Here is a 27,397-nt window from a genome sequence, read left to right as displayed (position 1 = left end):
GTTTGATTCAATTTTGCTACAAAATGAAGCTTATAGATGCTCCTTTGAGGATATCGTTCAACCATGTTGCTGAAGAAAAATCTGTACTGCATATTGGTTCTGCTCTTATGCTGAGATTAAGGAGACTAAAAGACAAGGTAATTTGCAGTTACACAAAAGGTTTTTTCCTTATGGATTCTTCTGTGGTATTAACATCATGATAGCAGACTGTAGCTGTATTACACGTGTACATATTGTGCTGATGCTGAAAGGTTTCCATTTCTTCCTCTAAGTTGTAATATTTATTTGATAATATCGTCACGTTGGTAAATCTTTCATTTTTGCTTTCAGTTCTCATGCGCTTCTACTGAAGTAGTACCTCTGCGTGTAGATGCCCCAAACCGGACAAAAATCTATTTTATGCATATTTTATTCACATAATTGTGCAAATCGCCAAAAGCAAAAATGCTAACTAGCACTCCAGCCCTAAGCAAAGCCATTGAGCCACCTAAGGTACGGCGGCCGCAGAGCGCCATAAAGCTCATGTTACTCCGCGTTTCGTCGTGTGTCGGAGTGAAGGGGAGCTGGACGAAGTCGAGGTTGAGCAGACTCGCTCTGGATCTCAGCTCCGTTTACACGGACTGCAGGCGGGCTTCAGCTCTACGGCGGGACACTCGCGTGGGGGTATTTTTATGGCATTTGAGGTCATTTTTAAAACCGCCCGAGCTAGCTGGCTATCTTTCTGCAGGACAACATGGCGTTAAGACAGATAAACGAAGGTGTTGTTGGCTCTGTTAATAGATGAATTATTTTATTCAGTGGAACAACGTTAGCGTTTACATTAGCATGAAGTTAACTAACTGAACCTTGGTTTTTGGCTTTGCTCCGCTGCAGACTTTCCGATATAACACGAGTTAGACAAAAAAAATCGGCACCAGAAAAGCCGCTTCGCATTTTCCTGTTCCACCTTAAATGGTGCTGCAGTTACTACTGCACTGTTTAAGGTGGAACGGGAAAATTCGAACAAGGAGCGGGCGAATAAGAAGCTGACTTCAGCCTCGTCATCAGCGCCCACCTTTCGCTGACATGAACTCGCCCACATCAGATTTACTTCAGCAGCAGCAGCAGCAGCAGCTAGCGAACGGGCTAACACACTGAGCCCTTTAGTAACAAGCGGTGGGTCTGCCTCATTTTCCGTGTAACGGAATCGTGCAACAGCATGAACATGACGGAAAATCAACGACAGCAGTTTGCTGGAAGGGATCAGAAGAGGCGCTCCTTTCTATTAGCTCGGTTGCCTGTAGCTATAATAGCGCCCATAATCGGTCACTAATTAATTAAACCACAAACCTTTCGACACAACAGTGTGTTTTCTGCACGTCTGGCCAGTTAATTCAACTTAACCTTTCTTTACTACTGTAATCCTATCCAGCTTGCGGTTTTGTTTACAAGTACTAACATTTCTAATTCTTTGTTTTAGGCTGGGGGGTTATGTCCGATATGTTCGTAAGATATGGAGGAGCAAGAGAGAATTGGGGGAAAAGCCTGTGAATTTCGGCAAACTGGCTTCAGTGCTGCAGAGAACAGCAATGTGGACAAAAGCACAAAACCCTCTGAGAGTGTAACAGAATTGGTGAGGCCAGTCGATCAGTACATTATCATTATACCTTTCAGCATTTTAAAAACTAGTGCAAATTCACTAGGCAAAAGTATTGGGACACACCTTTTAAATGGATGAGATCATTTTCAGCCACACTCATTGCTAACAGGTGCATCACATTAAGCACAGCCTTGGAGTCTTGATAGACTAACCCTGGCGGTAGAATGGGTCATATTGATGAGCACAGTGATCTTGAGCATGGCACTGTTATAGGATGACCGCTCTGTCACGAGTCAGTTTGAAATTTCTGCGCAGCTAGGAGCACAAAGCTTAACCACAAAGCAGTAGGCCATGCAAACGAGCGCCCTGTGTCTGTTCTCTGTAGAACCACTTACTGAAGAGTTCAGAATTGCCTCTTGAAGCAACACCAGCAAAAGCACTGCGTGTTAAGAGCTTCACAAAATGGTTTTCCATGGCCAAGCAGCTCTACTCAAGCCTAAGATCAAAATGCCAAACAAAGTGGGGGAGTGGTGTGAAGCATGCCCGCCACTGGAGCAGTGGAAACATTCTATTGGAGTGATGTATCACACCTCTCTATCTGGAAGTCTGATTGACGAGTCTGGGTTTGGCAAATGCCAGGTGAACGTTACCTGCCTGACTGCATTGTCCTGACTGTAAAGTTTGGTGGAGTTTTGGTTGATTAGTTCCAATAAAGGGACATTTTGGAATTGTAACTATGCTTCTAAATGTGTAGGAACAGTTTGAGGAAGGCCCTTTTTTGTTCCAGCATGACTGAGCCACAGTGCACAAAGCAAGATCCATAAAGGCATGGCTGGGTGCATTTGGTGTGGAAGAACTTGACTGGCCTGCACAGAACCCTGACCTCAACATCATCCAACACCTTTGGGATGAACTAGTACAGACATTGCGAGCCAAGCCCTCTCATCCAACATCAATGTCTAATCTCACAAATGCTCTTTTTTGATGAATGGGTGAATTTCCCAAAGACACACCCCAGCATCTTGTAGAAGCTTCATAGAAGTGTGGATGCTGTTATAGCTGCACAAGGAGGACCAATTCCATGTTATGTCCTGGGGATTTAGAATGGGATGACATCAAAGCTCCTGTGGATGTAATGTGTATGTGTCTCAATTCTTTTGTTCATAAAGTGTATTATTATTGCAAAATATACAGCCCAGCTAGGTATACCAGCTGTTATGTCTCTACAGGCTTTGACTAATGTAAATTGTTAGTGTCACATGATTTTACAGTAATTGGAGCCCTGAAAGAATTGCCAGGGAGCAGTAGCTCAGTGTGTCTCCATTCTGTCATGTTGTGTTGTGTTACAGGAGCTGCGTAAAAGCACAGATACATGCTTTAAAGAGGAGTCATCCATAATTCCAGTCTCAGAGAATCCTGCATCCTTTCAGAGTTCATCCGCAGGTCCACTCGGAACTAGCAGTGTTGTCATTTTTGATCCAAATGGACTGCCACTTCAGTGTGAACGTATGGTGAGAACATGACACAAACTTTTTTGAGAGGTTTTACAGAGGTGAAAGGAATCGTCTATAATCATGCTATAGTAAAGAGATTGATACTATATTTAAGGAATTATGTAAGAAATCGTTAACAAGTTACTGTTGATTGTCATCAGCATCTTTTTCTTATTTTAGTTATGTTGTTCTCAGGTGATTGGGCAATCACAGAATGGGCAGTTGTATGTTATTCCATCCAGCCAGCTTGGAGCAACACGACTGTTGCTGCCCAGTTGTCAAGTGTTAAATACAGCAGACTCAAGAGGTAAACCAATATGAGTGTTGAAGTATTCAATAAATATTGATTTGATCAGTTTGATTGCTGCAGTATCACATGCTGTGCTGTGTGCCTCTGAGGACATATAATCTTATATATAGATCATATATATCATATAAAGAGCTTAAATATAATATTGTGCTCTATTATAGGAACCTGTATAGCCAAACCCAGTCAAGAAGACAAGCCAAGCCCTGCTGTAACTACTGGTGACGTTAGCACTAGCACTTTAACCACAGTAGCACCTCCAAGCTTCACAGCCATCAAGACTCAGACAATAAGGTAGATCTTGACCTAATGTTCTCAGCTGTTTTGCAGTGCTGCCTAGCCCCTAAACATGTCACCAACAGTGCACCTTCACAAAACACTTGTGCCTACGTTGACAGCAATCTGAACAAATCGAAGCCATTCTTTGTGTACAAATACAAATTTGTTAGGTAAAAAGAAGCAGTTTAAGCATCATAAGAAATGCTGCCATATATAAAAAATACATTTTGTGTCTGGGAATGTAAATCATTTTTTTCCTGGATAGGCAACCAAAATACAGGACAGTCAAGCAAAATCTTGGATAGATGGCAGCCCTAATCCTAAGCATCTAAGTGAAACTCTACGCCACTATGCATGCGATTAAATGAACAGTTTCTCTACTTTTGACATTATGATAGGAGACAAATAGATATCTATACATAGTACTTGTTCTTGTGCTGCCACTAAAAGGACACTCAATGTGTCGTGTTTGTGATCAGTTCTCCAGATGTTTTTGTGCCTCCAGTGAAGCCTCTGCCAGCAGCTGCACCAAATTGGGCGAAGAGACTTCGCAGGTGTGAGGTACATCAGAACAAAAAGTGCTCTCAGGAAAAAATTAAAACTGCGTGCTGCATTTGCATTTTTCTAAACTCAAGCTATTAGTAGTTCACATGAGATTGTGTGTTAGAAGTGCTTACTGTGTAAATACATTGATGAATGCTGAAAGTGCTTGATTTCAAACTTTTTGTGCGGAGCAGAAGATTGGTGACTCGTACCGTGGTTACTGTAACACAGAGGCAGAGCTGGAAGCTGTGCTTCTTCTGCATAAGCAGCACACTCACTCTGTGTTTGGCACCCGTCAGTCGCCCTCTCCAGCCAAGCCTGCCACTCGCCTTATGTGGAAGTCTCAGTATGTGCCCTATGATGGCATTCCCTTTGTAAATGCAGGTGAGTGCATTGCAAATTTTGAACATTCAGTAAGCAACCGTTTGCATATATATATATATATATATATATATATATATATATATATATATATATATATATATATATATATATATATAATATAACATTTTGTGCACATATATAAAACAAGCATAAAAAGTGATCTTGTATTGTGTCTTTTTAAACATCTTTGTTTTGTAGGAAGTAGAGCTATTGTGATGGAATGTCAATTTGGACCTAGGAGGAAAGGTGTCCAGCCCAAAAAAGGCACTGTGGAAGAATCCAATCATAATTTCCCTTACAAAGCTACATGTCCTGCCAGGTACATAAAGTAAATGCAGTCAAATTGCCTTATTGTTATGTTTTTGATGTGGTGAATACATATAAGTGTAAGGTGCTTCATACTAAACTTTTTTCCTGCAGAATATATATCAAGAAAGTACGTAAATTTCCCGAGTATAAGGTTCCAGTAGACCCCAAAGTGGACAAGAAGGTAGTACGGCAAGAGCAAGAGAAAGCCTTCTTTAACCTAAAGAAGAAACTTTGGGATACTGGGGGTGTCATACGGTATAAGGATTATGTCTGAATCGCACACCACTGTTAACATGATGTACTGTGCTGTTGCATTCCACACTCACAGTAGCCATTTCTCACTAAACAGGTATTATATTCAGCTTCCTACTCAGAAAGCTCACCTGTATCATGATCTAGACATTGCAGTCCTACCTGCACCCCCTGAGCAGCCTGGCTTTCCAGAGGAGGACAATGAGGATGAGGAAGACGAAGAAGCACAGAGAGAAGAGGAGGAAAATGGGGAAGAGGAGAATGCCTGTTCTGTCCCGTCTCGACTGCACCCTCTAGTGGCCGAGAAGATCTGTGAGCTGATGGCACAGGGCTGCAACCAGGTCTACGCTATCCGAAAACATCTCAGGTATGACTGGGAACGCCTTTCAATGGCCAGCACTGAATGTTAGAGAACTCCAACCACCAGTTCTGTTATGTCAGCATCGTGCTGAGTGATTGGGGGAGAACAGGGCCATTCAACCCATCCAGACAGCGCGAAGCCAGTTGTGCTGTCTAGGACTCCCGGCCACGGTTGGCTGTAGCATCACCAGGGATTGAACTCACGATCTCCTGATGATGGGGCCAATGCTTAGTCGGTTGTGCCACTCGGGAACTTGCAACAATGTTCAAGTGTTTATTAGGTATCACGGCTCTAATATCAGGACTTTCATCACACTGCCATCATGAGCCTATACTATAATTAGCATAAAGAATGTCTCTGTGGATCCCTCAGCTTGTTTTATGGAAAACAGAAAAATCTGTTTTCCACTTTTCTTCAATATTCCTGTCCCCTCTACAGACATGCTTTCTTGTGAGGTAAGGGTTGGCCATACAATGTTACTTACCATTATTGTGATAAATTACATCAAATTATGTCACTGTATGCTTTTGTGAGCATATTGTGACTAGCATCAGTACTTAAAAAAACTGATCACCTGTTTTTTTTTTCTTTTCATTACAGAGTGTATTCTTCATAATTAGACCTGTTTGGATTTAGTTCTGTGCAGTATGTGAAATATTATAAATTGGGTCTCTACTTAACAAACCTAAATATTTTTATTAAAATTTTGTATTTGGGAAATGCCTAGAAATATTGATATATTTTTGGCATATTAAGTGACCATTTTAAAGTCACTTGCTTTGGCCATTCTAGTGATTCTGATTTGTACCATACCCCACAGTCACATGACATGATTTGTTGCAGTTTGCATTAAGGTGGGCGTTGTACCTAATATACTGTGTAGCTCAAGAAAGCCACTAAACTCTGACCCTCCAAGATTAGAATTTGACCTGTTTTACAGCCACTAGCAATACATTTTTTCTTGCACTACATTAGGAGATTTGTAGAACGTGAGATGTTCAAGTCAGACGCGGTACCAGAGAGACACAACCTGTGTTACTTCCCCACTGTGAATGACATCAAGAACCACATGCATGAGGCTCAGAAGAGCCTGCAGCTGCCAGAGGGAACAATGGCCTCCCTGGGATCAGAGGTGTGGACTTTACATACTTTCTGCAATGCTTATGAATGACTAGTCCAGGAAAGGTATTAAAGGATTTTGATAGCTAATAATGATTTCTCTTGTCAATCTCCTCCATACAGTGGAAGACAGAGAATGAGAACATCCTTACAGAGACTGTGACCCTGACACTGACCCCTGCCCCTGTTAATGGTACAAGATCAAATAAGCCTGTCTCTTAATTACAGATGCTTCATGAAGTTAATAGATTCTGATTGGTTCTAGGCAGCTGGAAAACATTTGAATGGTGCTAGATTAATATGCGTGTTAAAGGGGAATTAAAACAGCTTTGCTTTATTAATTGGAAGTTATTGAGATTTAAACAACCTAACTCAGAGTGGTCTAATCTGAAATGAAGTGTAATAAAACCATCATAAAACAGTGTCTCAGGCATCATGGAGTGTATTTGTTAACATTTCATTTTTAATATATTTCTGTGAGGGAGCTTTTTTTATAGGTATTAAACTCTTCAATAAGGTATGTTTCTCTAGAATAGGCTGTTTAATTCCAGACCACTCTGAATGCTTTTTACATCGTTTACGTTACATCCATTTAATTATGCAGAAATCATAAAAAATTGGTGAAATTCTCCCTTAATGTCCATCTGTCAATTGTTGCTATATATATGCTGTTAGAAATAATAGTATATCTAATGTACATTTAAGTGCTAACTGTGTTTAACTACATTAAAAAGTTAAGGGAAGTGTCACTGGTTTTCACACTTTTCTCAGTGAACTCACAGGAGGAAGTTTTAGAAGGAAATGACACTCTTTCTCCTGAAGCTGTTCAGCTCTTTAGCTCTCTCACCTCTGTCCAGCCCAAGATCTTTGCACAGTTGCAGGTAAGTGCATTCTGACTATACAAATGCACATCCAGGATTTCACACACATTCCCAGCTGCAGAGTTAGTGTTTATCTGTAGTTTATGCAGATTCTCTGTAATGCTTACAGGAACAACAGACATCGTCTTGATTTCATATATTTGTTGAAATTAGATCTTGGAGAGGAAAAATGTTAATGTCTGATAAACAGGAAAACGTTTGAGTAATATACTGTTTTGCTCTTCCATTAATTTTAAAGTTTATACCTCTGCAGTTATGATTGACTTCTACTCAATATTAGTTGAAAACCCTTGTTGCATTTAATTAGATGTTCTCATTGAGAAGTGTCATATCATTGTTGTAGTTGATATGTGTTTATTCCTCTTTAGGGTGTCCAGCTGCATCCAGCCATGTGTCCACCAGAGGGCTCTTTGGGGCAGCAGCCTGTTTCAGTAGCAGAGCCCATGGACTCCTCAAACCCCTTAAACCCACATACTCTGTTCCTGAGTCCTTCATCCTTCCTGCAGTCTAGCTCCTCTGCAGGAGAGGCTACAGCTGGGCCTGGGCCTGGTGCCATGCTTGAAATGGGTCAGCTGGTTAACCATACAGAGGGGGACATTACACAGATACTATTGGAAGATGGACAGGCAATTCCAGTGCAAATAGCGGACCCATCTAGCATAGGTGAGACATGAAGTGTGTACTGCTACAATGCTGCTGAGACATAATCATATTTTTATTTCCATAGGGTTTTTTTTCCAGAATACACACAATCAGAACTATATATGTTGATAACATTTGTAATGCACTGAAGATGTGAATCTTGATGTCACCATGATGTAAACATAACATTTTGTTGAGCTTAAAATACTGTTATGTCTTGCTCAGCGCTAAGTGCTTCACTGGATGGGGCACTGGTGGAAGAAGGCAGGGAGGTGAAACCTGCAGACATTTCAACAGAGCAATCCGGAGACCAAGGCTAGGCCAGCCTTGAGACCAGTGAAGACTGGTCAGACTGTTTTTTTTAATTTTTTTTATATTTTTTTTTAAATTATTATTACAGTGAAACTGGTCAAGGAGGAGGACTGAATAACTGCACTGTATTACTATGGAACATAGCAACCTATGCAATGTTTCCATGTGTTTTTTTATTATTATTTACATTTGAGTACTGTATTAATTTATTCAATTTGAGTTTGTTGAAAACCAAATGTGCATTAAATGCAGAAATTTATGACTGACATAAGTGATGTCCTTCATTTCTTTGCTTTTTGTCTCTCTCAGATGACTCTGAAGGAGCTCTACAGATTTAGCTGTAAGCCCTAAATGATCACCAAATCAGGCTGTGATTACTGATGAACTGTGTTGTTTATTTGTTGAAGCACTAATTATTTAATGTGTTTGTTGGCATTATCTGCTTGTTTTTGGTTGTCTTATGTTTTTAACAATTTAACAAACATAGAAATGGAGCGTAAATGTACTTATGTTCTGAGAGCTAAAGCTGAACTCAATCAGTAAACCAGTTATTATAATCAGTTGCAGTGCTTTGTTTCCATTTTGCTTATTAATCTAAATTAGATAACATACTGTACTTGTGCCTTCTCAGCCGTGGTTGAATTTTGTTTATAGTTTGATATTAGGCTTGGGCTGACAGTTTGAGTTCTTATGATTTGGAAATTGTGCTCTTTCAATTTGGAGTTTTGATATAAAACCAGTTCATCATTTAGCCCCGTCAGAGTGCATGTTTCCATGTGAATGGTGTGTATTTTAAACATTCTTTACCCATGTTAAGACAAAGATGAAGTGACTCTCAATGGAATGAGAGATTCTTCCACACAAGGTAAGACAGTTTTCCTGTATAATTAATATCAATGTACTTGTCCTTGCTTATGCTATTTCTTTTGCTAGGATGATTGTGTGGATTCCTTGAGATTTCCCACCAGCAGAGCCATTTATGACCACTTACTAAAGAGGTAAGATGCTTTGTTTGTGCGTGTAATGTTATTGATGAAATAATTTGGTTAAACTGATATGTTTCATTATTTACTCCATCACTTATTTTTACTGCTTCTGTAAACAAAAGCATTTACTAAGGAAATTCCAGACTGGCTTTCCTTGGGAACATTTTTTTTAGTTTGTTTTTCTTTGTTTTGAACGCTTGGTTTCCCAAGAAAACAGCAGAAATTAATATTAGTAAGTGTTTAAAAGACCCAGGCAGTGAAAAATAATTATCTGCTTTTAATATAATGTAATACTACATTTAATACTACAAATCACATTAAAATTCACAGCACATCTTTCAAGAGTTCCTCTGGAGGTTCTGCTAAGCCCAGTAACTGCAGCAGATTGAAGTAGGAGAAAACCCAGGGCCGAGAGATATCCTGTGTCTGCTCCAGACCCCCTGCTTCTACAAAAAGACTTCGGTGAAACCTAAGTTTGTGTTCCAGTGCTGCCCTCTGCCTGTGAGAGAGAATAATGCATTATGTATATATTTTTAACGTCCTTATCTTTAGACAGAGACTCTGAAAAGAGTTTCAGAACCAGACTGTAGTTAAAAGAGAACTGAAAATGTGAAATACTTGGCAGTCAGTTGAGCTAGCAGTCTGGCCTTCTCTTCCACCTGCGTTGCTGCTTCCTCCTCTGCTCTCCTCCTCTCCTCTGCAGCCTTCCTCCTCTCCTCTTCTTCCTCCTGCTTTCTGCGCAAGTACTCCAGCCGCTCACTCTCCTCCATCTCCTGCAGCATCCTCCTCTCCAGCTCCCTCTGAGCCTCCTCCTCCTGCTGCCTATGCTTTAACTCAGCTACACACATTCATAGTTATGAAATTCTTATTTTCACTGTAGAGTGTCATATATAAAAAGCCCTACTGTTACATGTTCATGCAGCTTCTATTTTGTGCTGGCACAGATGCAGGTCTTTGAGAAGATTCTTTACACAGATAAGACAGTAAAACACAGCAGCATTTCTGAAAGTGTGGCAGCTGTGATTTTGGCCACCAGAGGTCGCTGCCACTCCAGTAATCTACACGTTACCAGTGATTATTTTGTCCGTACAGCCTGTATACCAAGTTTCACCACAATTTTTGCACAGTATTTCTTAGCGTTACTTCTGTTATATTTCGCTGGATGGTCTCTTGAATCTATTAAACTCAGCATGTCTTGGGTCTTTTGACTTTGATAATGGATTTTGGAGCACTGGGGTAAAAGGTGCTGTTATCAGCTCACTCCTTGTTTTTGATAGAGAAATAGTTTGTGATTTATTGTGGATCAGGCTGCCACTGACTCTCGCTCTCTCTTTGCAAAGCAAACCTCCAGTGTTGGAGAGTAAGCTGTACACATAAATGAATATTTAATAATGTATATAAGGTATATTTCAAAGGATTTGATACATTGCATCAATCTGTTCTGAATTTTATAAGCATACATTTTATCGTATCCTCACTTTTTCCTTAGGAGTCTAAATGTTTTTATTTTTCTTCACTCCCAGTGTACATATGTACGTTTTGGCCACCATCCAGTGCTGGCAGCATGACAAGAACGGCTAACTCAAGTTTAGTTGTAAACACATTTGTGCATCTGGCCTTTATTTGCCTTATTGCCCTAGTCTTGGACAGTTGAGAGTTGATGATTAAAGCAAATCATTTTTGTTGAAGGCTTGGTTTGTATGGCACGTGTGGATCATTTGCGAGATGTTACTTTATATTGTACATTAGAAGGTGTGCTTGTGGGTTATGTCGTGGCAGAGGCCTAACACACTAACGACATATGTAGGTCATTTATGAACTTGAATGTGAACCGTCAAGGTGGAAAGATTGAATCTAAACAGAAAATCACAATTGAGCCACTCAGCATTTGAATCCAGATGTTCTCACATTTGAATTCAGATATTCTCAGATTTCAGTCTACAGTTTACAGAAAGCTACATACCTGCTCTTCTCTCTTCCTCTTCCTGCCTCTCTCTCTGAAGCCGATCCAGAAGTCTCCTCTTTTCCTCCTGCCTCCTCCTCTCTCTCTCCGTGTCTCTCTCTGTCTTTGCCTTCTCCCTTTTCTGTTTCTCCATTTCTTTCTGCTCCTGTCTCTGTCTCTCCTCTTCTTCTGCAAGTTTCCTCAACCTGTAAAATACACCATAAAATGGGAACATTGGTTAAGTATTGAATCTTCTCCCCCCTTTGTTAATGTGTTTTTGTAGGGAGTCTTTAGTCTGGGCTGTGAAGGTACCTGGCCTGCTCTGCTCTCTGTCTCTGCTCCTCCTCCAGCTCCAGCCTCATTTTCTCTTCTCTCTCCTCTCTCTCCTGCTGCCTCCTCCACTCCTCTTCTTTCTCCTTCCTCTTCCTCTCCACATCCAGTCGGCGGCGTTCAGCCTTCTCGGCCTGTGCTGCAGCCTTACTGTCAGTCAGGCTGATGGCCTCTTCGCCACACTGAGGAGACATATTCCATCGATTGATCTTAACTGATCGTAGTTGTTTTTATAAGGTTTCTCAAACCATTTTAAGTGGTAAATCTGTTTAGTCAGTGGTAAATCCAGTTTACTCAATCAAATTTACACCTTTACGCAAATGTTCTCAGGTGGCCAAGACATGTTTGCTTTCAGAATTTTGCTTTTTAAGTCTTGCACTGGATTTATGAGGCTAAAAAGTGATACAAGCTTATTTGTTAAAGGTTAGTATCATGAAAACAAAACTAGGCCACAGATCTACAAATGGTAGGAGCAGTTATTTCAAACATTTCATTTGTTTGCACACTTATCCATTTTTGTAGATAACATTGTTATACAGTGTCATACCACTAAAGCAAGTTTGTTTAAGATTACCTTGTAACTTTGAGGCAACATGGTTTATGATTTAGCATCAGCCATCTGTAATACTACAGCAACAATCTAGCAACACTCTGGACTCTAGGAGCTACAGTGCTGTAGCACCACAGAAGCATGTCTTCTTTACTTACTTGACAACAGTGTGGGACAATAGGATTTGTGCTGAATTAGTTGTGCAATTAGCACATTGCTAACTGGTGAACATACTTATTTGGTGCAATAGCCTCATAACTTCAGCACAAAACTAAAGAAACAAATTTCAGACACCAATTGGACACCAAATTTTTATTACAACGTTCTAATGGCAATTGCAGTACCATATGATTATAAATGCGCCAAGATATCTTGAGAATACTGGATCATGATTGGTCATTGATACAGAGGATATGTTTGGTCAGAGAGGTGCAGCCCACCTCCAGAACAGCTTGGTTTTGTTTTGGAGCATTATACTGTGATACTCTAGAGTGCAACACAAAGCCTGAGAATAATTCAACAAAGACTCACATCAACACCTGACTCGCATTTGGTGGGGTTTGAAGTATGATGGTGGGTTGGGGCTGCAGAGTGAGAAGGCAGCTGGGTGAGTGAGAGTGGTGCTGGGTTACAGGCTTCAGCCTCTGCTGCTGTACTGGTTCTCCGATAGCCCTCTCTGACTGTGGGGACTGCAGTAGAGCTGTGTGTTCTGGAGGAGAACCCAGCAGAGCTGTGTGCTCTGGAGGAGGCTGCGTCAGAGCCGTGCATTCTGAAGGAGAACTCAGTAGAGCTATGTGTTCTAGAGGAGACTGTGGCAGAGCTATGTGTTCTGGGGGAAACAGCAGTTGTATGGTCCTCTTGGTATACAGAAACTAGATCTGTGTCCACAGTGTGTCCAGGAGCATTGCAGCAGTGGTCATGCATAGCTTCATTTTCTGGTTCCTTCTCCTGTGTTTTGAACACTGTCCTCTCAGACACCTCTGGTTGATCTGCTTCCTTTGCAATCTGCTGTACTTCCTGTATCTGCCTTGGTTTACCTGAGACAGATGAAAAATGACTTTTGAATTATATGTAAACAGGTGTGAATTAGACATGAATGTTTCCCCATTCCATAGATTCCATATGTGGAAACTAAACTGCAAAACAGCGTGTTTTAAATTGTTTGTGTGTGTGTGTGTATATATGTGTATATGTGTATATGTATGTATGTATGTATGTATGTATGTATGTATGTGTGTGTGTGTGTGTATATATGTGTATGTATGTGTGTATATATGTGTGTATGTGTGTGTGTGTGTGTGTATATATATATATATATATATATATATATATATATATATATATATATATATATATATATATATATATATATATATATATATATATATGTGTATAACATGTATATGTATGATTTTATAACTATAATCACACTCAACAACCATTGCACAGCTTTTATCTAATTTGTATATTTTTGCTGTTTATTGTGTATTACAATTTCTTATTATAAAATTATGAATAAAGTCTTGGGCACCAAAGACACATTTTCAATATCTATTTATGTAGTAGTATGTGTTTATTTGCTGAGAAAAGTGTTAATATTTGAATAAACCATTTGGTCCATTTCGCTGGTACTTGTGACTAGTGACAATAAAGGTTCTTCATCATCATCATAAACAAAATTTATAGAATTTTAATGTTATTTTCAAATATCCATAAGCCCAGTATTATATGTAGTTAAAAAGCAACTCCTGGTTTGACCAGTCAGTGCTTCATTAAATTGTGCTCATGATGTAATTGATGATATTAACAAGTCTCTGTGGTGGCTGTGAAGGTGTCAAGGAAAATATGGACCCAAGAAATTCTTACTTTTTATTGTTTTTATGTTTATTTGAATTATGAATGACTTTATTCTAATGTATATTGTGATGAGATCACTGCTGAGGTAAATTGTTTAAAAATTTGCTTAGATGCCTAAAACTTTCTTACAGTACTGCATGCATTCACCTGCACCACGAGAAACTCCTTGTACAACTTTGTACTTGGCAAAAAAAAAAAAAAACAGAGCGGAGGAGTATTAGTAAAACTTACCAACAATGAATGTTGCTCTCCCTTCGGTTTTCTTTTTCACCTTGTTCACATTGTTTTGTGGCTTTGCAGACCCCTTTGGTTGACTTGTGGATGCATTTGGCTTCTTACCCTCTTCCGCTGTTTTCTTTTTCTTCTGTAGACATAACAAGAAGAGGCATGAAGACAGGCCCTGGCAATGGGAGGTTATTAATCACTGCCAGTACAGTAATCTACAATGTGACTCACTAGTATTGGGCCAGGAGTTGTGCCTGCAGTGTAAACGGCATCTTCTGACTCTTCTGAGTCCATATTTGTTTGTACAGTTTTCTTCTGTGGCTGCTTGTTCTCTCTTACTCCACTGACATGCTGACCAACCTCTTCCTCTTTCTTTACTTTCCTTATTTGGGCGCTTTCTGCGTTGTCTCCTCCACCTGCTTTCCTTAACTGGGACCTGCTGTCAAAATCGAGAAGAAAAGCCTATAAAACACTTAACTAGAGTCACATGATTGACGGTGATAAAAGTTCAGCAGGGTGTTCGGGCTGAAATACGGCACAGAGGGAGGGAGTCAGCGGGAGAGATTTAGTGATAAAGCGCTATGATGGAGAGAGACGCTCTAATCTCTGCTTTCTCACAACTCACAGGGGGCTGAGAGGGGCCGCAGCCGAAACTTGAGACGCAGTCAAAGAATGATGGACTATGAGGCGGATGCAACGGCGAGACGGGCGAGAGAGGAATGCAAACAGTAATTAGAAAAGATATTAATGAGCCTCAAACCCTGTGGAGCCAGGCAGTTTGACCCGAGCCTGACCTCTGACCTGTGTGTACCTGAGTGTGTGTACGCCCAAAACAAAGCCAAAGCACAAGCATGGGAGAAAGTTTTATTTGACTGAAAGTAGAAAGAGAAATGTGATAAAATACAGAGAGAACTCTGAGGGATACTGAAGAAATTCTGCTGTTGCTCTAGTATAAGTAGTATTTCATCATTGTTTAAAATATAATGTGCAGCCAGGCTGCTGCTGTATTTGTACTTTTCATTTGTATTATTTGCCCCTCAGTTGTTTTTAAAGTGGTGAATATACAGAGAGAAAGGGCATTTGTAATATAAACACTATTATGTGGTGTATTCCATACTTTAACAGCTTTACTTACATATTATCTTTCTTGGTGTTCATCTGGCTTCCAGGCTTTACTTTATGAATATGTTCCTTCACAGCTGTGTGGGTGGAAAGAGTTGTTTTTTGAGAGCTACTAGCAGACGTGATTTTGGGCTTTGGTGACCCAGGTGTCACACCACCCTCAGGCTGCAGACCTTGTGTCCTTCCTCTTCTCTTTATCTCAACATCTTCCCCTAAGGGCAAAACCACATATCTTTTTGTCATATGTTCGAAAGCTGAGCTGGTATGTACCAAAAACTCTACTGACATACAATCAGATTCCAGTAACTACACTTTATTATACGCTTTTCATTTATATTAAATATACCACACATCTTATTTGAATACATATGAAAGTGGCCTGTTTGTAAGATCTCAGTGTTGATTTATACACTTTCTGTTCAATTAAATTTTAAAGACCTTAACTAAGAACTTCCTCAATGTTCTTGGTGTTCCAACATAATTTGTACATGCAGAACAGTGGTACTAAGTGTATTACACCAACTATATGTACACTATAGGTCCATATTTTTGTAGACACCTGCTCTTCAAACATTTCTTCTGAAATCAAGGATAAACTAGAAGTTTGCAACCCCCATTGCTGCAGTATCAGCCTTTACTCTTTTAGGAATGGAGCTGTGCTGTGAGGAATTGATTTCTTTCAGGCACAAGTGTATTAGCTTCAGCTAATCACAAAGTTGCATGCTGCTCTGATCACTTCAGAGAACACAGTTCCACTGCTCCAGAGTGGCTCGTTCTATTGACGTTGCTTTTCTTTGGAGATTATACAAGCTTTGTGTGTGAAAGTGAATGCTCTGTTAGAAACTGGTGCACCTTAAAGCTGAATTCATTAGTTAGGGATCTACATATTTTTGGACATACAATATTTTAGTGTAGTGTATGCTTAAAAGCATAGGTTGAAGAGTGATACAATGATACCAGAAGTAGTCTCTGCATTAACGTTATCATAGGGTATAGTTATTGCTTATTACAGTGCTGATTTTATTGTATGTAGACTTTTGAAGAAGTCAGTGCATAGATGACTATTGCCATGCTATTGTGTTATTACTAGTGTAGTAAGTGCAGGCAAGGCTTAATCTCATCTTTGGAGATTAAAATTCAGCAGGAATATGAAGGGATCGTATCTTAGATCAGTACTTGCTCTACACATGAGAGTACACAGGTGAGTATTCTGCTGTTTACCTTTGGTATAGGGTTGGTTTTCTATAGAGGGGTTCATCTTTCCTGATCTTTGCTCAGGTGCATAGGCCTTTGCAGAAAATGAGAGATTAGATTGGATGTGATTACACCTCACCAGCCCAGGTGCTGCAGTATATACAAGTGAGATGAGGCATGAACGCTCACCTGTCCTCCTCCCATTTTTTTTCCATCTGCACCACGTTTGGCATTCTTCACTGCTTCGGTATATTCAGCAGCAGCAGCAGCTCTGTCCTTAGAAAGCACACACACAGGCATGCAGCGTGAAAATCACATCACCAGTGTAAAATTCCAGAAGAGCATTCACAAATTATAACTCCTTGTTCTTAGTTCAGCTGGCCAGCACTTCTTTCAGGCCCTTGCAGATTTATAGATCATCAAATCTGCCTGGCAGCAGTACAGTTGGTTCTGCTAAGGGGTGATCCTTGGCATATTTAGAATCTGTTTTAGCTGTCTTTATTTCTCAAGGCATATCAGGCACTGTGAAGTAATAAGATCCTTTGAGCAGATGTTCTGCAGTAAGGTAGATGGTTCTTCAGGTGCTTCTGGAGCTTTTCATTTAGGTCCGTACCTCTTGGTTAGAGCTAGCTTCTTCCTTATGATCTGGCTCAGCCTCCAGTTCACTGGAATTCATTCTGTCTATAAGAAGAGCAGAACAAACATTTTAAAATTCTTTTACTGACCTCAATTCTAAAAAAAACTTTAAGACATTAAATGAAATGCAAATAAGAACAAAGCAGTGATTTTGTAAATTCACTTTAACCTGTATAAAAGAGCAGTACAGAGACAATATTTAATGTTTTATCTTATCAACTTCACTGTTTTCTTGTACAAATATGCAGGTTTTTAAACTTTTCAGTGCGTTCCAAAAATGTTGCAACTGATGCGCTTATAATTTGTACGAAATAAACACCCAGAAAAGGCCTAAACCTTTATGAATAAGGATGGGTTGAAGCTTGTCAGAAGTGTGCAATAGTCAAAGGGCCTCATTATTCTAGGAAAAAGTGTACATCAGATTCATGACTGGTTCTTAAACTGCAGAATTCTTTGCACCTTTATGCTCGCGAGTATGTGTAGATCCTGTTGCTATGAGCAAATGCCAAATAAAAAGAAATAAGAAATTTCTTGAATGGTTGATGAATGAAACTCAATGTTTTCTCAGTGAGCGATTGCAAGGGTTTTCGGTATTAGATAAAGGGCAAAGTCATGATTTTTGATTTCTCAGATGTGATTTTCAAATTCTCCAGTGGCACTGCATTAAAAACCACCATGCTTCTGTGATGGATATTACCACATGGGCTTGAGAAAACTTTGACAAACCATCATCAACAAACACTGTTCGTCGCTGCCTCCACAAATGCAAGCTAAGCCTCTACTGTGTGCCACGGAAGCCAAATGTCAACAACACTCAGAAGTGCAACTGACTTCTCTGAGCTCACTCTCATCTGTAATGGACTGATGCACAGTGGAAACGGAAATATTGTGGCCTTTGAGATTGTAGAAACAATAGACGTTGTGTTCTCTGGGCAAAAAAGAAAAGGACCATCCAGATTGTTACCAGTGTAAAGTACAAAAGCCAGAACGTGTCATGGTATGAGAATAGATTTGTGCACATGGCCTTGTTAGCTTCCACATCTGTTGAATCAGAAACATACATATATAACGTAGAGAAACGTTGTAAACATGCTGATGTCACAACTTTTTGGACTGAAGAGCACATTAACTCATGGGACAGTGCGTAAACTGCTAATAAAAACAGAAAGCAGTGATAAGTAAATTCCATTTGACCCATATTAAACTGAAGATTTTTTGTTTAGGTTTTTAATACAAATAAGCATATATTATTTGTCAGTGTATTTAACAGTATTTCTGACTCTGCTTTGCTGGGAATTGTGCTATACCCCACATATTTTATCCACTTTTTGGGGTCAGCGCTCAAACCTTTCAGGTGTTTAAACAACCTGTGGCCAAAGGATTTTCAATGTGTTTTTAATAATACTAAGGAGGACTCTTTGAAGAACACAAAGCTGAGCCATGAGCATTCATTTGCTAAAGTATTAGCAAATAGGCAAAAGTTTAGTTTGTTTTTAAACCCTTTGCGTGTAGTTTTCCAACTGAAAAGTAATAAATTTCAGTTTTCAAAAGTTCTGATGAACAACGTAATTTGTAGACACAGCTTCTTTTTAATGAAAGTGTATTCAAGCTTAGCGATGGCGCATTAAACAACATTAATGTACTAATTCTCTGCACTAAGTAGGAATCAGTTTCCAATAAGACATAGAAAGGAAGGAATGCACAGAGCGGTCTGTGCCAGCAGTTTAGAGAAACATTGGTTTTAAAAAATGATACATGGAATGTGCATTTTTCCTAAACCAAATATCCCACTTCAGGCAAGCTGTATATTTCTTTTTTGTTTCTTGAGTTAGGCCTAAACAGAAGGGCATTTTTCTGTAGCAGCGCTGTGATGTTTACATGATACAGAGACCCGTTTTGTTCCTTCCAAACTGTCTCTAATGTGAAAACAAACCTTGCTCTTCCATGACCCTGGCTGACCTGTGAGGTCACATTTTACTGAACCCAAAACACTACACATTCCTGCAGCACTGCTGATCGACGCACACTTACTCAAAGTGAGCCTTGTGGCTCCTGAGCTTTTGAGAACACAAAATACACCACTAATACTGCATGGTCCAAAGTATATGAACATCCAACCATCGTATCCATAGATGCTTGTTGAACATCCCTTTCCAAAACCACAGACGCATCAGTGTCGAGCTGGTCTACGCTTTGCTAAAACAACAGCCTCTGCTCTTCTGGGAAGGCATTCTGCTAGACCTTGGAACTTGGCTGTTGGGATGTGCCTTCGTTCAGCCACAAAAGCTTTAGTGAGCTCAGGCACTAGTGTTGGGCAATAAGGCCTGGCTTGCAGCTGGCGTTCCATTTCATCCCAAAGGTGTTAGAGGGGGTTTAGGTCAGGGCTATATGCAAACCAAATAAGTTCTTAGTCATCAGGTTTGGCAAACCATTTCTTTATTGGCTTCTTTATGGGGTAATTGTCATGCTAAAACAGGAAAGGGCCTACCTCAAACTATTGCCACAAAGTTGTAAGCACACACTTCTCAAGAATGTCATTGTAGACCATAGCATTCAATTTTTCTTCACTGGAACTTGAAGGCCTAGTTCAAACCATGGAACACAGCACCAGACCATTATTCCTCATCATCTAATCTTTACAGTTGTCACTATATATTTGGGCAGGTATAGTTCAAAATCTTCAAAGCCAGATTTTTATGTCACAGCCAGATGGTGAAGCATGAGTCATAGTCCCACTGCTCCAAAGTTCAAAGGCAGTTTACACAACTCCAGCTAACACTTGGCATAGCACATTGTCATGTAAACTCATCTGTGAAGCTCCTGGAAAAAATGTCATGTGCTGAGTTTACCTTCAGATTCAGTTTGAAGCTCTGTAGTGAGTACTGTAACTGAGGACAGGTGAATTTTACATTCTGCATGCTTCAGCATTTAGCGGTTCTTTTCTGTGGCCTGCTAGATATTTCCAATTACAGCTTCTACAGTTGGACAGGGAAGCTCTAGCAGAGCAGGAATTTGGTGTACTGACTCATAAAAGTAGCATCCTATGACATTGAAAGTCATTGAGCTCTTTAGTATGACCAGTTTTAGGGCAAAGTTTGAGGAGTTGGCATGGCTGTATGCATTTTTTTTTGGTGGTGGTGGTGGTGGATATTGCTAAACCTCACTAAGGGGTCTCCACTTATTTTTGACCTTACATCTTTATTTCTTTTTTATTATTATTTTATTTTTAATTTTTATTTCTATTTGTACTGGTAGGAAAGAATTGAAATTACATTAAAACTTTGAAGCTGAAGATTATATTTCATAATCTGTAGGACTGTTGGTTTTAAAGTCAGCATGAATCTGAAGTAGTCTGTTGTGGTGCAGTATAGTGGTCTCTGGTAGGTAAGAGTGGTGGTATAACATTATTAATTTATGTAATTTTTCCTTGCCCACTGAGGCACAGCGACAAAGCCAACAATGAGAGAACTTTTTAGAGTTAGACCTTATTAGTTGAGTTGATAGATGAACATTTTTCTCACTTAAAACATATAGATTGTGCTTAGAAAGAACTGAAACAAGAAATATTTCAGGTTGAACAATATTGAAATCTATGTGTATTGTATACACGACCTATAATTATTTCATGAATTAATACAGCTTCATTCCAATAGAGGGAGCTCTTAGATTAGTCCTTTCCACACTGAAAACTAAAGCATGTATACCATACCTACTATAGGACAGCAACTGTATAGACTGTCTTTAAGTTGTTTATTTCCACAAAAGCTTTAATGTTCCCTTTAAATCTGGTCTAAATAGTGAAGTATCGATTTTGATATACTGCACAGTGAGCAACAAAATCAACTGCTTTAGGCTTCTTTATCTTTTTATTTTTTTTTTTTTATACTGTTTTTTCCTTCTCTCTCTCTCTCTCTCTCTCTCTCTCTCTCTCTTACACACACACAAACGCATGGATGCACTCTTTGAAATGTTCAGATGTTTGTTTTATGTACTCTTTGCCCAGAGCCCTGAGACTCAGTGAGCATGCTCAGTGTTTGTCTATAGGATCTGTGGTATTTGCTTTATGCCTGTGGGTAGATCAGACTCAGCAGAGCACAGTGGACTGCAGCCTACAGCCCTCCACACACACACGTGCAGGGGCCGGTTCCCCCTGCACCACCACACCAGCGAGGCAGCGTTTATTTTTCGACGAGTCTGTCTGTTTTAATGGGTTCCAGGACTGCTTTGAAGTCAGGCAGAAGGGGAAAAGGGTGTGTTAAGCAGATAGACTGAAAGAGAGAGAGAGAGAGAGAGAGAGAGAGAGAGAGAGAGAGAGCGAGCAAGGGAGAGCCCCTCTCTCTGGCTGTTCAGGCCCTGTTGAGTACAGCATCGACCCCATCCTCGAGAGAGCTGGACTGCACTTTGTTCCACATTTTTGGGGAAATGCGTTCACAGTGAGTGAAACCCCGGCCGTGATCGTCTTTCTGCGCTCCACTCACCCCTCCAGCCCCTCTGATCTCACACACACACACACACACACACACACACCCTAAACTGAACCACCACTCAATCAGCCGCCCCTATTATATTCATCCACCATGACTCAAATCCCACGTAATGGCAACAAAAATCTGCCGTTTTCTCTCTGTCTACTGTCTCGCTTTACTTCCACTCATTCACTCACTTATACTGTCGCTCTCTCTCGTTTGTATAACTCTCTTCTCCTCTTTCTCGCTCTCTCTCTCTTGCTTGCTCTCTCTCTTTCTCTCCTGTTTCTCTCTAACACTTTCTTTCCTTCTCTCTTACCTTCTCTTTCTCTCTTTCCTTCTTTATCTCACTCTTTTTTATCCTTATTCTTTCTCTCTATCTTTTCTCCCTTCTTGCTCTTATTTTATAACTTTCTCTTTTCTCTTGCCTCATCTCCCTCTCATCTGTCTTTCTGTTTTGCCTTCTCTGTTTATATCACCCTTTTTCTCCCTGTTTATCTTTCTACCTTTTTCATTTCTATCTCTTTCTGTCTTTCCCTATCTCTCTCTCTTTTCTCTCAACTCTTCTTTCTTTTTCTCTTCCCTCTTCTCTCTCTCTCTCTCTCCCTTTTCGCTCCCTCATCTTCTGTCTTTCTCTCTTTCCCCTCCCTTTTCTTCACTCTTTCCTCACTCTTTCTGTTTCTCTCTTTTGCCTTCCCTTTTTTGTCTATCTCTTCTTCTCCTTTTCTTTCCAACTCTATCTCTCTCTCTCTATGAAAGTCCCTCCACCCCTGCCAGACCCCTTTATAAGCATTCACTGGAAATGGAATGTAGGCCACTACAGATCACTTTAACCTGAAGTGGCACTTTTATTTCACACCTTTTCTCCCCAATCAGGCTCAAGATGATTGTACAGATAGCTTGTGTAAATTCTGGTCTCTTTACTGTTCCCCCTCCAGAGTGACTTAAAAACCCAAATAACTTAAGAACTGTAAAATAGGGGAAAAAATCATCAGCATTCTTCAGGCTCTCCTTTATATGGGCAACTCTTTGTGGTCATATGCAGTTTTCTTTAGTGCAAAGTTATTTGCTGCATAAGTGAAACACTTGTGTTTGATGTCAAAGATTGAACCTGGTCATGTCATATTGGTGCCTGTGTTCCTGCTCACCTGTTATTAGTGTGTTTAATGTCATATTTTAAACGCAGGCTTCTGATCATGTCTGACTGCAATAATATGTTCCCCTTAAATTGTACAATCACAGTCTTTCCCAACGCACCCATTAAATGCTTTAGGGCCTGGTTGTCTAGACATAACGCCCTGTAGTGGTTCTAGTTTCGGACCCAACTGTTAACAACTGTTTGATCGACCTGTAACTGCAGTTGTTCTTTATTTGACCTCAAGTGAACATGCAAAAGAATTCCCAGAATTCTTTCAAACTTCTTTTCTTGCATTGGCTTTCTTTATGAGCACATTCTTAAATATAAAGGCTCCTGAATTGTTTGTTGCTTGAACATGTGGTACAGAACCTTTGCATTAAATAGTGGTTCCTTTAACTTTAAAAAGCTTTTTCTCTCATGCCAAAAAAGGTTTTTAAGGGAACCAAAAATATCACTCTATGGTTCTGTTTGGTACCTTTATTTTTAAGAGTGTAACCCTGGGAGTCCTTACACCCTGGATCGCAATGTGTTGACGCTGCTACACTAACTATTTTCAGTTACAAACTGTTAGCACGTTGTCAGTATCGTGACAGCCAGGCATAAAACATCTCCTGCTAATTCCACGGGCACACGCGTTGGCTTTAGAGTTCAGATTAGCACCCAGAACTGTCTACAGCAATGTTCTTTTTGAATGTGTAAATTAGAAGCCATGTCTATCTGTTTGTGTCTGAACTTGCTGAAATGTGAAACTCAAATATGGTTGATTTAATTTACTTGGCTCCTTTTTGTGGCAGGGAATTGCCTGGCATGTAGAAGCTTCTCCAGAGTGTGGCTTGTATTTTTGAGTTTTTATTATCTCCTATCAAAGTTCAAGTGAAAATAGTGCAGATTGCTGAAACTGTATGAGGTTATTATGATGCTTCAGTCCATATACATACCACACAAGATTATTAAGCAGTATTTGATCATGGTATTCCACATAAGCTCTTAGGCTGGGCCACTTTACTCCGGCATATAGAACCTATGCTGGCCATTTGTGAAAGAATTTTTATTTAGAAAGTGTCTGTTTCTGAGGAGGCCCAGCTTTGGGGAGGGAAAGGGAAGAAGTGATGAAGGATAGAGCGTGGGTAGATAGAGGGGATAGGGGAAGGGAAGGGGGTTGGGTGGGTAAGAGAGTAAGTTGGGTGGGGGTTTGGGTTTCTGACCAGTGACAGGATAAAGGAAACAGAGCAGCTCCAGAGGTCGGCTTGAGAAAACACAGCCTCTGTCAGTCACACAGACTCCAGGGCTGGGATTAGGCCCTGGCCTGGGGGGGGATCAAGTTTCTCCGGCCGGGATACCTCACTCCTGCAAAACACTACCAGATGTGGAGCATACACATGGCCCCCTCCCCCTTGGTCTTGTATGTGTGTGTAATATGCTATTAATTTTACCTGTATGTGTTCATATGTGTGTGCTAGCACTTGGTATGGGGCAGTGGTGGTAATATGGAGTCTATGAGGAAAACCATTCTACTGATCATATCTTCAGATATAGTGGCATGGAATGAGGAAAGAGCCTTAACACCAGCACACTCAACTCAATAGTCTCCTTGAAAAATGCAGTTTGAAGCCAGTTCAATGACTCCATTTACCATTCCACCAACTTTCTAGTATCTCTTACAAACACAGTCATGCTGTATTGTGAAATTTGCGCTACTGCTTGATGGTGTTGTCTTATTTTGGCAGACACTGACCTGGATGTGTAGTCTGCTCTTCCAGTAAGATCGTCCAAGGCTGCTCCAAAACTCCCTCAGACGTCATAACTCTGAGAACTTTAGATAGAGACAAATGCATGTTATGCCTAGTTGACCTCTTCACCCTCCCAGCAACACTGTGCTTGACCCAAACTTTCTACTTAAAGACTTTTACCAGCCCTTGTGCTACATCTGTCGAAAGCAACTTTAAAACAAACCACGTTATAGTATTTCAGTTTTCTTCCTCGATTATTTCAGAACATTTTAAGCGGCAGCATCACTATAGACAAAAAAGTAAAAAGTCAGGTAGAGATGATTACCATGTTCTCTAGTGGCATCATCCAGAAGTGGGTGGTCCTCAGTGTCCATTAAGGCATCCCAGAAAGACAAGCGTATGATTTCCCCAGCAGGACCCATTATTAATGTGCCTAGTGCTCTGCCCTTTTCACACTCTGAAAAACACATAATGAAGTGGAGCAGAAGACGAATCGGGTATTTTGAAATTAAGGAAAAGATTACATGACTTTCTGAATCCCTCAGTGTTACTTCTGCTTTGTGTTGTGGAATCAGTCGCTATGTGTTTAATCACTTAACTGGATTTGGACTCTGTGACTGTGTTCTAGTGTTCTAAAGAAGCGTGCTTTCCTTGGCTGCTTGCCCTCATGGGTAACATCATATCCTTTGATTGAATGGAGTGCAAGGACTGCGTCAAATTACAACTCATCTAATCTTTAACGCAAGTAGTATTCACAAAGGATTTAAGAGTAAGGAAGAGTAAAGAACCAGTTCTTTTGGATAACTGCTGGATGTCTTTCAGCTGGTTTGGTAACTCTTAACAAGGTTTTGAAAAATCACTTGTGTATTACCTCTCAGCACCAAAGGAAGGCTGCCTCGGATGATGCCAGACTCGGACTGGTCTGCAGGGTCGAGGGGGTCTTGTCTGTAGAGTGCCATAGAGCTCTGTTTGCCAGGACCCCTGCGACCTACAAGGGGAGGCAGTAGGCCTGGGGCAGTCTGATGCTCTAAAATGGAAATAAACAGAAGTCAGTGTTCACTAACAATAGCAAAAGCAAGTTGCAATTTCATATTAACCCTTCAATGCCAACTCAGAAAGGGGCTTTTTCTGCCTTTTTATCTGCTCTTATTCATTAATAACACCGTTTCTGAATGCCGTTGTGTTTATTTGATATGCTAAGAACATTTTCTAATGAAGCCAAATGAAGCTGATGAGAATTTTTATTTGGTTTGTGTCAGAAACTAACATTTTGACCAGAATGCACATCATTAGGAATTCGAGTCACAAATCAGTCATTATTCTGATTAAGCAAATCAATAATAAACTCTTGTCAAATTCTGTTCCGAATGACTTCATGTACTTCCTCGGAAAAAACGTCCAACAAGGAAGGAAGTCCTGTGCATATGTTAAACAGTGATAGAAAAACTGAAATAAGCAGAAGAATTTCAATCAAAAGTGTGTAAAAGTAAATGGAATGAATGATTCAACCATGTCATTATGCACATTTAAACCATTATTTAATGTAAATTGCACATAGGTATACATCAGTAACTAAAGTGCTTTTTGGTATACAAGTGTTAAGTTCCAAAAATTCACCATATTACTGAGTCTGCATCTTCTCTTCCCTGACGTCTTGAGTTCCATAATGATTCCAGAACTATTTCTCAGCAGAATTAAACAGTGTGAATCTCATTGGTAGTGGAAATCCCACCTCTGCAGAAATTCAATATGCTGGGGGATTTGTTTTGGAAAAGTCTTGCTCGTTACACAAAATGAGACAACTGATTACTGTTTGGTTTGCTGATGTGGCAGGCCTTGAAACCATCTATCTTCACCCCTTTCTGTCTTCTGCTTTTAGAGGGTCTGAGAGCAAAATGACACTGATTTTCTGTAAACTTGTCTGTTTTTCTTTCCTCCTTTGGTCTCCTTGCCAGTCTAGTTTTCACAGCACTTCTAGAGAGTGTTTTGGCCTTGGTGGTCTGGCCCAGAACCTTGTAGGGGACATGCAAACTTCAGCTAGTGCACTGTTATTTATCATATCACCCCCAAAGATCTCCTCAGCACCCTGCTGTCAACTAGCCCTGCTGCTCCCCCGTCGCTCGCCAAGCTGCCCACCCTGCTCTAAAGGCTCTATTTAGCTGCAGCCAGGCCCAGGCTGATCCGTACATGGAGAGGCTATGATCACTCCTCAGAGGGAGGCTGTGCTTTTCCTTTGTTGCTGGTGTTGTGTTAGTTTAGCTACAGTGAAGGAACCACTTCAGACCTGTAGGGCTTAGCTTGTTTTGATTCAATGTGGGATACTTGAATGTGAACAAATAAGGAGTGGAGGAGTTGTCATCACATTTGTATGAAAAATGCCCAGACACAGGACTCTGTATTAAGTAGCCTGTGAAAAATGAGCATGATGTATTTGCCTGTACGTTATTGCTTTGCTTTCTGCATTCCTCCTCAGAAATTAAGCTAATTTTAGCATAACCAGCCAGTAAAATCATAGATTTATCTTTCTAGGCTTCAACCGTGGTCATGATCTTATAAGCCACTGAGTCGACTGAATGCACCTCAGAAAGTCCTTTTGTGTTATATGAAATTCTGTATTGAAGTTTGGAGCTGAATTAATCTATCCTAATACCTGCAGAACAAGTCCAGATCTCTCTCTGGCAGCATTCTCACGTTCACATTTTGGTTGATCAGTTTGCAATACTGTCAGGATGTTACCTACAAACAAGATGTGTCATGAGA

At 40.2% G+C, this 27,397-nt stretch overlaps 2 protein-coding genes across 8 annotated transcripts; one reads left to right on the top strand and one right to left on the bottom strand.

Moving 5' to 3' along the window:
• Positions 1 to 9,913, top strand: carf (calcium responsive transcription factor). Of its 7 annotated transcripts, XR_005130387.1 has the most exons (17): positions 530 to 663; positions 1,460 to 1,612; positions 2,929 to 3,090; positions 3,253 to 3,379; positions 3,544 to 3,673; positions 4,138 to 4,219; positions 4,396 to 4,585; positions 4,784 to 4,904; positions 5,006 to 5,149; positions 5,244 to 5,513; positions 6,483 to 6,639; positions 6,750 to 6,819; positions 7,398 to 7,507; positions 7,876 to 8,170; positions 8,375 to 8,495; positions 9,395 to 9,459; positions 9,778 to 9,913. XR_005130387.1 is itself a non-coding variant. In XM_017692215.2 (15 exons), exons 2-15 carry the CDS (start codon positions 1,493 to 1,495, stop codon positions 8,467 to 8,469), a joined length of 2,073 nt encoding a protein of 690 aa, XP_017547704.1. In that variant the 5' UTR covers positions 1 to 137; positions 1,460 to 1,492; the 3' UTR covers positions 8,470 to 8,727. The 7 variants fall into 7 exon arrangements, 6 of the variants coding, with proteins under 6 accessions (XP_017547704.1, XP_017547702.1, XP_037395179.1 ...); XM_017692215.2 differs by lacking the exons at positions 530 to 663; positions 9,395 to 9,459; positions 9,778 to 9,913 and adding an exon at positions 1 to 137 and having other exon boundaries at positions 8,375 to 8,727; XM_017692213.2 differs by lacking the exons at positions 9,395 to 9,459; positions 9,778 to 9,913 and having other exon boundaries at positions 8,375 to 8,727.
• LOC108424243 (uncharacterized protein KIAA2012 homolog) lies at positions 9,685 to 11,642 on the bottom strand. Its single transcript, XM_017692150.2, has 3 exons — positions 11,411 to 11,642; positions 10,066 to 10,285; positions 9,685 to 9,946 (listed from the first exon to the last, which is right to left on the bottom strand). Exons 1-3 carry the CDS (start codon positions 11,622 to 11,624, stop codon positions 9,772 to 9,774), a joined length of 609 nt encoding a protein of 202 aa, XP_017547639.2. The 5' UTR covers positions 11,625 to 11,642; the 3' UTR covers positions 9,685 to 9,771.
• Between the last annotated feature and the right edge of the window lie 15,755 nt (positions 11,643 to 27,397).

This window comes from Pygocentrus nattereri, chromosome 6 (genome assembly GCF_015220715.1).
Source record: "Pygocentrus nattereri isolate fPygNat1 chromosome 6, fPygNat1.pri, whole genome shotgun sequence".
Classification (NCBI taxonomy): Eukaryota; Metazoa; Chordata; class Actinopteri; order Characiformes; family Serrasalmidae; genus Pygocentrus; species Pygocentrus nattereri.
The sequence above is the reverse complement of the archived record's forward strand: the minus strand, read 5'-3'. Positions and strand labels throughout refer to the sequence as shown.